General features: G+C 44.1%; 1 protein-coding gene across 6 annotated transcripts in view; it reads right to left on the reverse strand.

Annotated features, from left to right (window-relative positions):
* ANXA6 (annexin A6) overlaps positions 1 to 16,527 on the reverse strand; it is a 70,796-nt gene that overhangs the window by 28,741 nt on the left and 25,528 nt on the right. For all 6 annotated transcript variants that reach the window (XM_084839185.1, XM_084839183.1, XM_084839187.1 and 3 more), the window contains exons 3-13: positions 14,499 to 14,589; positions 12,967 to 13,061; positions 11,022 to 11,135; positions 10,724 to 10,814; positions 9,939 to 10,018; positions 9,791 to 9,847; positions 8,618 to 8,711; positions 6,141 to 6,236; positions 5,575 to 5,633; positions 3,611 to 3,733; positions 2,293 to 2,351 (exon numbers count right to left, since the gene is read on the reverse strand). In XM_084839185.1, coding sequence (XP_084695311.1) covers positions 2,293 to 2,351; positions 3,611 to 3,733; positions 5,575 to 5,633; positions 6,141 to 6,236; positions 8,618 to 8,711; positions 9,791 to 9,847; positions 9,939 to 10,018; positions 10,724 to 10,814; positions 11,022 to 11,135; positions 12,967 to 13,061; positions 14,499 to 14,589 — 959 coding nt within the window. The remainder of the gene's footprint in view (positions 1 to 2,292; positions 2,352 to 3,610; positions 3,734 to 5,574; positions 5,634 to 6,140; positions 6,237 to 8,617; positions 8,712 to 9,790; positions 9,848 to 9,938; positions 10,019 to 10,723; positions 10,815 to 11,021; positions 11,136 to 12,966; positions 13,062 to 14,498; positions 14,590 to 16,527) is intronic.

A 16,527-nucleotide genomic window follows, 5' to 3' on the forward strand; every position in this document is an offset into this window, starting at 1 on the left:
ACTGACTACTACACACGAGTAAACCACCAGCAGCATCGGCACATTTTTCGGCACAAACGGGCTTGGTCTAAAGTAGAGTCAGGCAACCTGGTGACCTACAGACAGGGATGTTGGAGAAATCCATTTGGGCCTGCAGTTCGACAAGTTCTCCAAGGTTCAGCCCCCTGGACATTGTTCTGGTGCTCAACTCGGTCTGCAGCAAGTTAGACCAGTTCGTGGATTTTCTGGGCATTATGCACTTTTCCCTGCAGGTGCTGCAAGCTGCGCAAATTTCCAAACAATCTGAGCAAACTGCAGGACCTGCGGGGGAAAAAAAGGCTAAAAAAAGTTCCCAGAGTGCAGGGAAAATCCTGCGTCCCAACTTGCAAACACAAATCGAGTCATACATGCGATGGAACTCTGTCAAGCCAAAAAAGAGCCAGATTTCCCAGTCACAGATGTCCCTACCTACAGGTGCTTTGGACTACAACTCCCACTAGCCCCAGCCAGCAGGGCCAGTGCTCAGGGATTATGGAAGTTGTAGTAAAAAACATCTGCAGGGCAACGGGCTGCCTATCCCTGGTTGCACCAGTGATCAGCGCATCACTGATGCAACGTTACAGTTCAGATACAGAAGCCTGCGTGTAAGCAGACTGGACGAGGTCCTGGCATGGAGATGTAGAGATGGAGGGAGAAAGTGGAAGCTGATCAGTTTCTGCCTATGGCTGCTAGGAAACGGAGCCTGTATCGGGCAAAAGGGGAAGCAATTATCCATCTGCCGATTACAAAATGTTAAAACACTGTGAGCTCCTAGTGTATTTTCTAGCTGCGAATCCCCGTCAGAATTGCAGTAGATGAGATCCATTATGAGAACATTAAAACACCCTTTAAAGGGTTTGCCTGGTAAAATACATGCCCAGCCCTTGAATCGTTGTCACTTCAGGACAAGAGAATGATCCTCCGAGGATCCCTGAGAGAGACTTTCATTGCCAAAACCTAACAACCCTCCTGAAAGTAGGTTTGAACTCCTTGGGGGGCCCTGCTGTGTGACAAACTAGGATAAAAAGCTTCTTTCATATCCTGATTTGGGAATATTGCCTTTTGACAGGGGTGCACAACCCACTGGCTGCATGTGGCCATGGGACACCCACCAACAAATCCCCACCCCCCCAGCCGCCGATCGGGGTCTCTGGGATGGGAGGAAGCTTCCCCACCCCCAGCAACTCTGGAGGTGGGGATCCAGTGATACCTGTCAGGTTGCTGGGAGGAGAGGAGGCTTTAGCCTCCCCCTCCTTCAGTGACCCCAAAGGAGCCTCTCTACCCCCAACAATTTTGAGCAGGATGGCTGAGATGGAGGTGAGATTAAAGGCCCCACGGGCATCGCTTGCACATGTGTGCCCCCCCCTCCAGCCAGCACTGGAGCCAAAAAGATTGTGCACCCTTGCCTTTGGGCATCGTCATAGAGACAAGATGCTTTGGCCTGCAACTTCAAAAGGTTTTGCGCAACTAGAGACTACTAAAAAGCATGTGTTTTTCAGATATGAAAGAGGAAATTAAAACTATACAGGACACTTCAGAATAAAACTAATAAATTGGTTTTATTTTCAAAAACAGGAACTGAACTTTTGTTTTCTACCTACATTGTGCCTCCCCTCACTACCTAAAGATGTACAGATTTTGTAAAATCTGTTCCATCTGCATTTCTCAGGTCGTCAGGTGCCTTTTGTCCTACATCTACTCATTAACAGAACTGGATTTTTTTCTATTTTCCCACATTTGAGCAAATTCACAATTGTGCAAATTCGCAGCCCCCCAAAATGTGCAAATCCCCCCAAATGCGCATTTTCCTGCTTATGCCTATGGGGGAAATGCACATTTTTGACTGGTATTTTTTTAAAGTTCTACATATTTTTCTATGACTAAATTTGCATAAAATTCTGGAAAGTTAAAAAAACTGGCCCGCAAGTCTGTGGAATCTATGCAACTTAGGAAAAGCTTGTCTGCTGCGGAATGCGTGGGTCAGATTGATAGAAACCCAAACTCATTTGAATCCGTGGAGGATTTCTCCGACATCCCTACCACCACCACACACGAACACACAGAAGATCAACGGCAAAACTCCCAGAGTCTTCGCAGGTAGGCCCACAGTGATAACATCTAGCTTGGCCTCATGCTGCACTAGGGTGGATTTCCAAGAATTATGATTTTAACCCATCAGGGGGTGGAACACCACTCAGACAGAATGGCTCCCATCTAGCTTTATTGGGAGAAGTAAAAGGCACAAGGCAACTTTTAACTAGCAGTAGGGCTTACTCATCATCTCCCCCGCACAGCTTTAGCAGCGCCTTTTTGTACTCGCCAGATGTGTCACTCTGCAACGAAAGGAAGACAAAAGACAAAAGGTCAGGTTTGAAATACACCTAACTCAGACTACAGCTGCTATAGACACGCCATCAAAAGAAACTCCCTAGAAGTCCACAGTTAGGGTGTTCTAAACTGTCTGGTACATTCCCCCATTCCCAAAGGAGAGAAAGAGATTAAGAACTAAGTTTCAGGACACTGAGTTATGGAATCTCTTTGTTCTCTCCCCAGCATTGGTTAGAGCACAGCATATGGGACCCCATCACCACCATATGCTGCTCCCAAGAAGAAATAGTGCCCTCACTCCCAAAATGCCATACATCAGTCTTTCCCAACTTGAGTGTGACAATAAATGCCACATACTTGGTGCATGCTGATATTTACTGGCAATTTTTAAGATTTTAGGAGGATCAGGGGGAAGTGTCAGTTGTGTGTGTCATGAAGCAGTATTTAAAAGTTATTATGAAATGACCTCTACGCTATAAAACAGCCTCCCCCAACTTGGCGCTCTCCAGATGTTTTAGACTACATCTCCCAGCATTCCTGACCACAGGCCATGCTGGCTGGACTGGGGAGTCAAAAACATCTGGAACAGGGATAGGCAACAGATAGCCACCGTCCCCTCCCACAAAGTGCCCCAAATTTTTACACACACACACGTGCACGCACGTATATATTTAAACAAATGAATGGTGCTCCATAGCAGCTAAGGCTGCCTTCCCCAACCTGTGCCCTCCAGAAGTATTGAATTACAATTGCCAGCATCCCCTAGCCAGCCGTGCTGGCTGGGGGCTGCTCAAAGTTGTAGTCCAATACATCTGGAGGGCACCAAGTTGGGGAAGACTCGGCTACAGAGTGCTAAAAGGGTCAAATTTAGCTTGCATTTGAAATGTAGCTTGCTGACACAGAAAGAATTTACATTAACTCTGGGAATTTCTTCAGATGTGCAAGCTTCTTGAACCAGAATCCAGTTTGAAAAAAGAAAAAGTATTTTAGTCACATGAGAGAGATTCTTACTGAAAAAAGATGCATTGCTGTCCAAGAGAGTATACATACATGCCAAAAAGGTCAGAAGGGCTTCCTAGAAAGTGAAGTTTAACCCAAGCTGCTCCCTAAGGTTATCCAAGCATATCCATGCTGATGATCACTCCAAAACACAGCATGAGATAAGCGAGAGTGGGACATTCCATTGTAGAGTAGAAAGGAGGTGGGAGCGACGGTAAGAAGTTTCTCTCATACATCAGATATGATGCACTCACTCAGCATTCACCTCAATCATATGATGTAGGGACTTCTCGTATTTAGTCCGGAATATCTCCCGGATGTCCAGCATGTCAAGCTCGCTGCGCGACACCATGATACGAATCAACGTGTTGTCCCTCGTCCCTAAGCCCTGCAACAAACCCACGGAGATCACAACAATCCCAAAGTAGAGGGGAATATCAGTTTGCTTTTAGGCATTAATGAACGAAGAACGAATTGTGATGGTATATAAAAGCCTATTAGACTCACCAATACCTCATTTGTCCAAAGCCTATGGTGATGTTTTCTCATTCACATATGAAAATTGGGAAATGCTTGTTGGGCAATATCACCTACCAGGTCTTAGGAGGTAGAAATTAATTGCTATCCGTCTAATTATGTAGGTCTGGATAGCCACTAGTGCTGTACACACATACACACAACTCTGAGAACCCTCCTGCCTTGGGTATCTATGAGACTACAAGCGTAGCTCACATTCACACAAGTCAGATTACAATACTGCAGCCTATTACCCCACCTCCAAGTCACCAGCTTAGGACTACTTAGTAACATTTTCAGAGGAAATTCTATTCCTCTGAATACTATACTGATAGTGAATCAGTATTCACTATACTGAATACTATACTATACTGAATACTGTAACCATAAGCAACTATGTTGCTTATGGTTGCTCGCTATGGAAGAGTGAACGCACATGTAAACCTCATTTATTATAAAGCACTTTGTTAGCCATATTCAGTAATAAAAGGTTTAAAACACACTGGCATTATTACTTGAAATATCCAGAGATCAGGGCTGGGAACCCCATGTAACGCTGGACTTGTGTCTTTACCTGTCAGGAAGAGTCAATGCTCTTTCCCACTATGGGAAAATGCATAATCCATCCTAGACAAAAACCTGTTTTGGAGTACTGCTCAAAAACTGTATTTCCTGCTGAAGGGCGGTGGCTTGTCACTTATACGAACTGTTTTGTTGGCAGCAATACCTTCTGAAACCAGGCAAGGTTTCCTCACAACCAGCATTGTTGACTGCAGTGGTAATTACTGATTGGCACATTTGAGACTGTCTTAATGTTATTTTGTTTTATGTTTGGTTGATTGTGCTTTGTTTTAGTTAGATGACCTTTATTAACAGTATATGGTTCTAAATATAATCCTCCAAATATAGCTTGCCAGTACCATTTGTTAAGGCCAATGGCTGGAATAATACATTATTTGAGATCTGTATTTGACATGAGATTGTCTATTCACTACTAGGTCATCTCACAGGACCCATTAAGGAAACCAATGAAAACATATTTACAATTTATTTACAAATAAATTTATTATTTATATTAATCATACACATACACGTATACGTCTAAGTGTGTGTGTGTGTGTGTGTGTATGTGTGTGAGAGAGAGAGAGAGAGAGAGGGAGGGAGGGAGGGGGAGAGAGAGAGAGAGAGAGAGAGAAATGTTAACGCTTGTGAATATGTTTTCATTGGTTTCCTTATTGGGTCCCATGACATGGCCTAGCAGTGAATGGACAACCTCACTTTTTCATAAAGAACGCTCATTGTTTCAGCGTTCCTATTAGTGCTGTTTACACAGCGGGACTCGTTGCCACATAGAATGAACTCATGTACGGCGAGAGGCATAGCCTGCTGCCTCCTGCCATAAGCACATTTACTGTACAAGCCCTGCAGTCTGAACAGGGCTCTTGCATCAGGGGCCAGACCCAGAACCTGTTTTAAATGCAAGCACTGACATAGAAGAAATAATAGACTAATATCCTGAGCATGCTCAGAATCGTTTCCCTTCTTCGATGAGTGGTCACATTCTGCCTCCTTGCACCCAGCAAGAACAGCTTCCACCTCAGAGGATGCAGGTTCAAAATAGGCCCAAGGCCCAGAGTCTCTCCTTTTAGAAATTGTCTACTATAATACTTAATAAAGGTCACAAGCTGCACTGTAATACTTAATGGCACTCACCTTCATGGCTTTGAAGAGTCTGTCAGCAAAGTACTCTGCTGAACTCCGGATATTCTTCACTGTGGAGAGAATCAGGAGAGAGTAAGCTAAAGGCTCAGGTTTTCTGCCTACAGGCCAGTGAAATTTGGTTGCTTTCTTCCCAAGAGCCCTTCAAAACTTGATGTGTGTGTGTGTGTGTGTGTGTGTGCGCGCGCGCGCGCGTGTGTGTGTGTGTTACAAAAGGGGGAAATGCTTTTAAATATTCAAAGAACACAAGTGGAACAAAATTTAGGATTTTGCCTCTAATCCAACTTGCAACATTTTACTTATTTATTTTATTTTAAAACATTTATACCCCACCCTTTCCTCACGGGAGCTCAAGGTGGCTAAAAAAACATGCATGTTTAACAATAAAAAATGTTATTTCAATTTCAAACCAAACCAAATTGTTTAATAAAAAACTTGGCATCTCTGGCAAATATAGTAATTTTAAATATAATCCCAGATCTGGTTGAGTGATTCTGGCTTTTGGAGTTACTTCCAGCCTAATTCACTTCTTTAAAACACAAAGACACAGACCAGCTCACCTACAGCTAGCATCAGTTTTTCAAAGTCTCCAGACAGCTCTTCCCGGATGCTTATCTCAATGGGTTTGCCTGCAGTCTTCAGATACTCATCAAAGACTGAAACGAAAGCACAAGAGACTCACACACAGACACACCTCTGGTTCATTGCTAAACCCAAGGCACTCTGTACTCTTTTAAACAAGAAATGCTTGCTACATAGCAACTTAATTAACGCAATGTAACTTTAATGGAATATTTAAAGTTTCTGCTGTATAGAATTCTATTTTATGATCTGTTTTAGAAAATGAATGGCCTTTGAACTTGCACATCTCTAGATTCACTGGGACTCTGCTGTGCAGTGAAGCGGGGTGGGGTGGAAAATTTTCCAAAACAGAAATATGATACACATATGCTTTTCTGTGGAATTTCCCACCTACTTTTCAAAATGGCTAGGAAATCATTTTCAAAATGGCTATGAAGCTAGGAATCCACTTCTCTGTCAATTTAGGGTAGTGGGAAAATTGCCAATTCAATTTTTTCCCCAGAAAACTTACATCACTGCTGCTTTGTGAGGGTAACTATCCACAATGCATATTCCTTTTTACCCATGGTTGTCTCCCCTCATTGTTGAAATTTAGACTAAGGTTCTTGTTGCAGAACCCTGTCTTTTTTGCATATGTTACTCTACAAAGTGCTATCAACAGTGATGGCACTATAATATGCTTTACAATAATCCTGAATTACATTCAACAGCCAACTCTGCTTTTAATGCCAATAGGCAGAAGACTTCTCAATGACTTTTTAAAAATCAGATTACAATCACAAACCACTCAGGAACTATTCTACAGGACAAAGTGAAACAAAGGGGAGATCATAAGCAGAATGCAGAATGAAGGACAATGACAGTTTTTCCATGCTATACCCTTTTGGGATATGAAGGAGAAGGAAATAAAAGTTGTGGTGCCTATATGTTAAAGTAGGAGGAAAAATCTGAAACACAAAGTCACAGATCAGATTCTGATCCAACAGAAAGGTATCATCAGGAACCATTGTAACCTGGGGCATGTTTCCATGAGCGATTTACTCCAAACTGGCTGCGTGTGGAGGTCACTAGGGATACATGACGTTGTAGCCATCCAGCAGCCGCCCTGAAGTTTAGTACGGAAAAACCGTTTCTTCTGAGACTGGTTATAGTCTGACTTTTCCTCTTTACTTTGGCTCAGTTACTGTCCTGTTGGGGTGTGTTCCATCACCTGCACTTGCGTCGTAGCATAGTCCTGCCCATGGGGGCGTGTCACTTACCTGCCTGTAACCTCAATGACCCAACCCTTTCCCTCCCTGTTTTCTGGACACCGCCATTTTGGAGCAGGATGCCGAGGGACCATCTTTTAAAAAAACATTGAAAGTAAGCACTAGATCACTAGTGCATATAAGTGTGCTGTCATGGGCAAGCAAGTACTCCCACTACAGCCTGAAAATCAGGGTTATCTCAGGTCACTTCCCTAAAACTACATGTGGGGAGGATGCACAGCAATGTCCTTTGGAAACGATGCCGCAAGCAGCATAGTCCAGTTTCCATATTACATGTTAAGGCGCTATCTCATTATAACACTATTGTGCAGTTCAATATGCATTCCGTCTATGTTGGTATCACTCTATCACGCATTAGCACTAACTTGCATTTGCGCTATCACATGATAGCGCAAACACATGATAGCGCAGTTTGGGGAACAAGCCTCATAGATTACAACAGGACTTAGCGGGCACCCCTGAACTAATGCGCTATCATGCTTTTGCGCTATCACGTGATAGCACATTAGTTCAGGGGTCCCTGCTAACTCCTGTTGTAGTCAATGAGGCTTGTTTCCAAAAGTTCACTATCATGTGTTTGTGCTATCGTGTGATGGCACATTTATTCAGGGGTGCCTGCTAATGCAGAAGCCTGGTACTTAGAGGAAAAGGGGGAAAAATGGGCAGAATCGGGCATAGGTCCAGGAAGTCCACTCAGAAGTAACTCCTGTTGTGGTCAATGAGGCTTGCTCCCGAGATTGCCATTAAGGGAAGGAGAGCCTGGAGGGGGGAGCATCTTTTATTGGTTGAGCAGCCCCTGCCGCTCTGATGATGTTCACTTCTAATCCCCCCACCCAGAAGTATGTTTCTGTCAGCGACTTATAATGGTGTAGTGAAGTCCTTCATTGAGCCCTGCGCGGAGCCATGCTGATTCCATGAAAAATCCAGTATCCCTTCATTTACTTCACCCTTCTGTTGTCATAGAAACATGGCCCAGGTAACAAAGAACAGCTTGGCAAAAACATTCACCTCCTTCCTAGTGGCAATTTGCTAGTTTAGCTACTAGGTGGCAGGTTCATGGACACTTCCCGCGCATCATAACCAAAGCAGCAATCCCTTCAGGAAGACCTGTGAAGCTTTGCTAAGAGGAAACTCAAGTTGCGGTCTGAGAATCAAATAATCTTTTGGAATGCAGTGCTCAAGCTCACCTAGCCGAAGGTGTTGCTTGCTTCGGTTTCCAAGAATGTAGATAAACTGGGCCTCGTCTGTGCCCCATTTCAGCTCTCCAGCTTCCAACAGGTCCTTTTGAAAAGCACACACACACCACCTTAAAATCAAGGAGTAACACGAAGAGGCAACTACTAAGACCACCAGCCTTACAGAAGCATCTCATCTCAAAACTCTTAGAACAATGATCCATGGAACTCAAGACAAAAACATTAATGAGTTCTCAAAACTGATATGCAAAATATATCAGACTGGTGTAATCAGGTAATAGGAGTATGTCATCTTCGGGTCTTACTTTTAAAGTAGGTTCATTAGGAGTTGCTGGGAGCTTTTTAATCTCAAACCACCTCGAATGGCAGGAAACACAGGATTTAACCAAACAAAAAACAACCTTATTGTGTACTGCTGAGGACCTCAGAAATATATCCAGCAAGAGATCAGAATCTTAACCTGATCACATAACAATGCATGGTCAGGTTCAGCTATGAAGCTTCTCTGTCTCAATTATAATGCTTACAAGAAATACATCTGCGCCACGCTGTGGCTCAACTTGTTGGGAATATTTACCCTGCACATGGAGGTACATTTATGGTGACCTTAGGACCCCCATGAGTACCTACACCCAAATGAGTATGCACTGCAATGAAACAATCTTGAAAGCAACATTCTTTCCAGCCTGACAGCTCAATGGTTTAAATTCAAGGGGCAATCTGTAGAAGCCTGTTTCTCTACTCAACTTTGGGGTCACACACAGTAAATTGTTATGTACATCAGAAGAGTAACCAACTCAGGCATCCAAACTGAGCTCTCCAATTGGCTCAGAGAAGCGTGAAAGCCTTGAGTTGCATACATCAGAATGATCAGTATATGTGTGAGGTGGAGATCATACAGGCGTGCAGATCTGCCCTCTGCCCTCTCTTATTCTAGGAGATGTCTTCCCAAGGTTGCGTTTTAATCTCTATATAGCTGCTACATGGGGTGTGGAGGGGTGGAGAAGAATCACAACAGAACTGGCAAGAATCGCCTGGCCAAAACACTGGCCAGGCCCCACAGCACACCCATTTCTCTTAGGTTTGGATTTGTTCTAACACAAAGCCAGCCTCATTCTTTGGATCATCATCAATAGGCCAAAGTACCACATCCATAACCCCCACCTTGGCATCTTGTTCCACTAAGTCTTCACTCACAACATCGTCTTCTTCTCGGGTGCCCTGCAGAAAGGACAACGGAATGAATCCCATTAGGACAGCATGAGCATGCGAAGGGATAAAAATCTCAAGAGAAGCACTAAGGCCAACATACCTGCATAAGAACAATGAGCATCTTCTTGAAGTGTCCTGAGGTATCTGCAATGACATCTTGTTCCAGATCCCTCTCATATGCTGTGGGAATATACAAAAATGACAGGAGACGTCAGTTATTAAACCGCATGGTAGCAGGAAAGCATTCCTTAGCAGTGGGACATTAAAAAGAAAAGGTTAAAGGATGAGGGCTTGGAGACATGGGAAAGATTGAGGAGAGTAAGGTAGAACAGTGTAGGAGTTTGATGCAGAGTTGAATTTTGAACTGGGGGACTCCCATGAGTGGATTAAACCATCAAAAGCTAGGGAAGATTGTTAATTTTGAAGTTTCAATGTTTACATTTTAACTATATCTGAAATGTTATTTTTAAATGTCTCCAGGTTTTAGGGAAGAATTAAGACAAGCAAGGTAAGTATGTATGTGGGGTTTGACCAAAATGGGAAGGTACTTTCAATTATATTTATAGGGTGCGATACGAAATACGTTTTTTTAGGGCAACAAGAACAATTCAGTATATCTCAGTGGTTCAAGAACCTGATCAAGAAGCCAGGAAATAAAGATGGCAGACATAACCATAGGAAATGCTTCCATTTTATAAAAAGTACACCATGCCTTTCCCAGTGGATGTAAGTTAATCACAACTAACTGGATCTAAGTTAGTCACAACCAAGTCCTGTTGGTTTCAATGGTGCTACTGTAAGTATGACTAAGTCTGAATCCATTCCAGAAGCTGGAGCCAGCTCAAAATTCAGGAAAGCGACAAAGCCCCTGCCCTCCATAGTCACCATCTCTGTAGGCTTCCACCAAAGCATGGATCTGTTTATTGGTCCGTGATGCCAGAATCTCAATAAGGGCTTTCTCATCAGTTCCAATGCCCTATGAGTAAGGAAAACAAGTCAGCTGTATGAAAGGCAGTGCACTGAAACCTAAGAAAATGAAAAAAACTAAATGACCATCTCTGCAGATGTACATGAGATGGGCCTAATGTTCCCCCCAATGGACAAATACACTTGAAGGGGACAGCAACGAGTGTCTAGTATTGTCACGTGTGCCAGAAATAAATGACAAACTACAGTCCTTTACCTTTAGAGCGTCGTTGATTTCCTTGGCATCAAAGTACTCCAAGGGCCTCATCAGACCCACAATCAGCCGTTCAAATTTCCCAGTCAGTTCATACTTCAGGTCTGCAATCAGGTCCTAAGAAAATGGTAGAAAAGATCGAGAAGGAAAAGCAGAGGAGGGCTGCTTTAGGGTTCCCTTTGTCAGAAGATCACTCATTACAAAAAGTGTAAGGATTCAGAATGGCTCCATGATCTATAAGCAGACCCCAAGTTCCACGTTAGTGGCAGAGGCAGCTCTACCTATTTCACTAGATTAACACACTGGCATCACCCTATACAGGAAGGCAACAGGAGACTATGTCTACACAGAGACAATGAGGTCTTTTAGGATGAATTTCTCTAATGAAAGTGTAATCAAATTAAAAACTAATTGAAATACCATTGTTATAACTAACCATATTACTGTTACTACTAATCATTAATATAGCACTTTGTAAATTGAAAGTGCTTTCACGGGTTGTTGTTTTTTCCAATGTTTACCCTTATGCAACTACCAATGAGATCGCTCCCCATTATTCCCACTTTACAGATTGAAAACTAATGACTTGCCCAAGGCTAACCAGTGATACAACAGAGATAAGGGGTCTTGATCTTGAACGGAGGTCTCTCAGGTCAAGGACCACCTCTCCATCATAGTGGCCCTCAATGAAAAATTATATGAAAGTAGATAAAGAAGATAAAGATCAAAGAAGTTGCCCACTAAAGACACATTATCATGTAGCAGAGTGTTACTTATTGAGAGACTAAGGTGGTAATAGGGGGCAGAGAACAGCACCCATAGGCTGCATGCACTTCCAAAGCCCCTCATCAACTTGAAACATTCCCCAAAACACATATACCCGCGTGCGCACAGAGCCAAAGGAGCCATCTCCTGCTAGACTGATTTACACATACTCAGGGAAGGATACACAAATTCTGGTTTAGCAGATATACATTGTTTGTGGCTGCCACCAACTCCTCCCCACCCCTTTCTCTGCATGTCCCAGAAGATTCAGCAATGGGTAGAGGGGCAGAAGGATCTTGTCTTCCACTTTGTGCTGAGCTTTGAAGAGAGCCAGAGAAGCAGCGAGCTTTCTTTTCTGTACCAGTGTTCAAGGTTTAGTGCAAAGTGAGGAAAGACTCAATCCTTCTCTCAAGTTCCATTTCCTAGAAGTTTCAGAGGATGGGTAGCACGAAGCTAGAAGTCATGTGCTGAGTGCTCCTGCATTATAGCTGTGTAGGACACTCCTTCAACCCATGAGTGCCCTAGACATGAATAGGCCTTGCAATGTGTATAAAACTCAAGATTCTCCCTTTCTTGAGAGGGAAAGTTTGAGGGACAGTGGCCAGAGTGAAAGGTGCAGTCGTCACTGGCAATTTAGCATCCAGATTCGTGGATCCGACAGGAGGTTCTCTTCCAAGTATGTCCTTCTCGCTCCCTGTTGATCAAGGTAATCTCTGCTGTGCTGCAGAGCCTGCTATAATTATAGTTGGGGGGTGGGGGTATGGTGTCAGCATGACCACCAGCATATCTTAAGACTGGAATAGAAGACTGAGACCCATGTGCATGATGTGTAGGAAGGATAAAATGAAGCGCACACTCCTATGCTGTCACTTATGTCTGCTTGTGTTACATAAGGATTTATGGAGGGATGGAGGGCCCGCTAATGGCAGTGACAGAATTATAGGCCCAGCACACATTCTTCTCTTGACATTCCCCCATCTGCTTCCTTTGAATTGTCCAGTGCATAGCCCATCTTTGGAATCTATGCATCTTACCTGATGTGTTCCTGGTAACTCTTCTCCCCAAAAGTTTAAGTGATTAATTTGTTTAAAGAACTATCATGCATCCAACAGCTGAAGAAGGAACCTGAGAATGGCGATTGCTTGCAAGACAAAATAAGAGCCCTGTCCCTTCTCAGGTTTACCTTTCCATAGAGAGACTTGTATGCTTGGCAGATCTCATTTCTTTGCTTATTGCTTCTGGATGTTATGAGGTCTAGTATGGCTTCTTTGTCACTGCCTGCAGAAGAAAGACAGCAAAGTCATACAGCTCATATTAGAATCTTCTTTGAGACACCTAGATTAGACCCCATTTCTGTTTTTAAACAGGATTAACAGCACATTTAACTCCAAGGTTACCCTCTAATTCAAGAATTACCAAGAAGAGGGCCTTTTCTGCTGTGGCAACCCAGTTGTGGAATGAGCTTTTCCAGAGAAGCTCTCCTGCTGTCTCTCTTTGCAGCGCCAGGTAAAGACCTCCTTATTTTCCTGAGCATTTTAGACTTTCAGTTTCTGTTGTTTTAAATCTGTTATTGTATTTAAAATCTCTGCATTGCTGCTAGGTTTTATTTTGGTTTGTATTTTATGCTGCAGTTATAAACATTTAAATTTTATATTGTATTTTAGGATACATTTTGTGGTTTTAATTGTTGTGAGCCGCCCAATGAGCTTCGACTATTGAGCACTATAGAAATGTAATAAATAAATAATAAATGTGCCATCTGTTCCACCACAGGAAAAAAGAAATGGAAGAGAAACTACCTCAACATAGTGTGGGATGGGAACCCTTGAGGCAGAAGCTGTTTGGTCAGTTTCAGAGAGTAGTTTCATGCCCAGCTCTTCCCCTGTTCTCCACCATCTGCATAAAAGAAATGCCCTCAGCCTCTTTCCCCACAACCTACCAGGAATTTTCAACTGGACTACAAATTTAATAATAGGGAACCCTTTGAAAGTAGCATTCTTTTTCCATTTTACACCATGGCAGCTAAACCTGTGGCCTGGCACCACACAGGACACGGGCAGGAGGAACTTGGATGAGAGTAGAAGAGCTTGTGGGTCTATGTCAGCCTTCTGCAACCTGGTCCCCTCCAGATGTTTTGGACTACAACTCCCACCATTCCTGACTGTTGGCTGATGGAAGTTGCATTCCAAAACATCTGGAGGGCAACTTGTTGGGGAAGGCTGTTCAACAGCAAAAAGTCAGATGTGCACTCCTCTCTTCAGTGCTCCATTGCATCCTGGCTAAGCTGAATAGGGGCATGGACGGAAGGCTGATGGCCGTTCATATGAAGGGCTAAACCAGTGACACCCTTGTCAACATACCCTTGGCCACCACTGTATTATTATTCTGCATTTATTGCTATTCCCATCAGGCTGCACATTAGGCAAAAGGGTGGCAATAACTCAAACCTGTTCAGAAGCAAATACATTCATGCCAAAGGAATGAACGATACAATCTCCTTTTCCCTCCCATTATTCTTGCTTCCCTTTTCCTTTACAGAAACCAAAGTGGTTACTGTTCCCATCCCTGCCATCAGGTACACCTAGTGGGAATACCAGTAATGTTTTTTTCCTTTGCTTGCTTATTTACATAACAACACACTGCAAAGAGCCAGAAGTATGTTAAGCACACAAGTTTTCATTCCCATCTGTGGGAGACAACAGTTGCAGCACATACCAAATCCCTTCATGGCGTTGTACAGCAGCTCAGCATCCTGGCTGGCATCAAAGTTTGGGAAATCCTTCACTGAACCCCTGTATCTTCCAGCCTAGAAGCAAAGAGAAAGGGAAGGCGAAACCAGACTGTTACCTGTCACATGGCCCAATAAGGAAGCAATATTGCATACTGTGGCTCATTGTGATAGAGCACATGCTTTGCGTCAGACAGTCCCAGGCTCAATCCCCAGCATCTCCAGTGAAAAAATCCTGCCTGAGACCCTGGAGAGCTGCTGCCAGTCAGTGTCGACAATACTGGGCTAGATGGGCCGATGGTCTGACTCAGTATAAGGCAGCTTCCTGTGTTCCTAATATGCCAGATGCTGAATCTATATCCGGGGTGAAGACTCTCAGCCCAGAGAGCCAAATACAGCCCCCTGGGATTCTCCAGGAGGCCCCACCCCTTTCCCTGAGCCAGCCCCCTTCCCCCCCCCGGACCACCAATCATTTGGTGGTTTCCTGGCTTTGGCACAGTATTTCCCCATTTTCAAAGGCCAAAGTGCCTTTCCTAAGGCTTAGTTACTGGCAATAACAGCTTTAAATTAAATATGCTGGTATTTTTTATATTTTGGATTTCGGGCCCTGCTCCTTTCGCCTTGAGCCCAGCCAACCATTGGAAGGCTGCCCCCGAAAGCTTCGCCAAAATGGAATTCAGCCTTCCGGCTGACAGAAGTGCTGCACCCCTGATGAAGGGATGCTGGAAGGCATTGCCAGTGGCTGCACCACACGTGCAGAGTTCCTTCCCCTGGGGATGTCACCACAGTCCACAATTATACAAACTGCAGGGTAGCCAGGTTTGAGCTGTGTTGCACCACAGATCAGCTGGGGCGGCTTGGCTGGTGCACGCTAATATAGATATACTTTAGACACCAGGCCTGACCTAGGCAGGAATTTGGGGACTGTGGCCTTTCTCTCCTCATTGTGAAACTCCGCGAGCCAGAAGGTATGGCTGGGTTAGATCTGGTAATATCTGTCAGGTCTGTCCCTGCAAAGTAGATTTTAACATTCTCTCTTTACTCACCGGGAAACTGAGGCAGAGATAGCGAGACTGTTGAGTGTCCTGCATGAAGCTGCAATGCAAGTCGGGGTGTCAGATGCCCAGGCGCAATGCTCTGCTACCATCACATGAAAGGAAGGATGGAGCAACTCTCTCCCTAGGCGCCAAGACTTCAATGCCAGGCAACCCTTCCCCATCCCTAATCAAACTACACGGCAGCAGAATGAAGACAGCACCACTTTGGTCCGGGAGGGGGCTGCTGGCTTCCATAGTCTGCCAGTCATGCGTCATCTCACAATTGCTCCCCACTAGATCTGACCTCTCTTCGAATACTTTCGAAAGAACTATATGGGGCTGAGGACAACGCAGTTCCTTTCCTCTCCACATGAGCAGCTGTGGCCAATACTTGGCCACACGCATGCCTGGAACCACATGCAGAAACCAAGCATGAACTGGGTTGTAGAAGGATACAGCCAACACTGATTTCCACAATTGCAGTGGCACTTCCAACTATGACTTCCAGGGGAATTGCCATGCTCCATGCTTCTCTGCGTCACACTTCCTTTTCTGCCCAAGTATGTACCTGATCACAGGCTGGGAATTCCGCATGTGGTGAAGAAAATAATGGCATGAACTGGTCATAAGAAAGCACAGATAGGACTTTGAAGGAAGCTTAAGGGATCTGAATATCCTAATCCTACAGGCACTTACTGAAATCTCACATGTATAATTAAAGTAGATTCTCTGTCTCCTTATCCCTTCCCCCATATGTATGAGTCATCCTGGCTTCTTGACAGATGGCCAGAGCCCTTGAGGTTATAAATAGAAAAACTGCTCTGCTCAGGATTCTTCTCTTCATAATGCCAACTGGTCTCACAATGCCAGCGCCATGCCTGCACATCCTCCCTTATTGAAGTACGAAGAACAGAACTCGGCATCAGATTCACTGCTACCCCTCCTTCCACACTATAGTTTTCTTTTGCCTTCTACCCCC

The sequence above is a fragment of the Heloderma suspectum genome, chromosome 2 (assembly GCF_057233095.1).
Source record: "Heloderma suspectum isolate Gila_16-S chromosome 2, 16-S_ref, whole genome shotgun sequence".
Taxonomy (NCBI): domain Eukaryota; kingdom Metazoa; phylum Chordata; class Lepidosauria; order Squamata; family Helodermatidae; genus Heloderma; species Heloderma suspectum.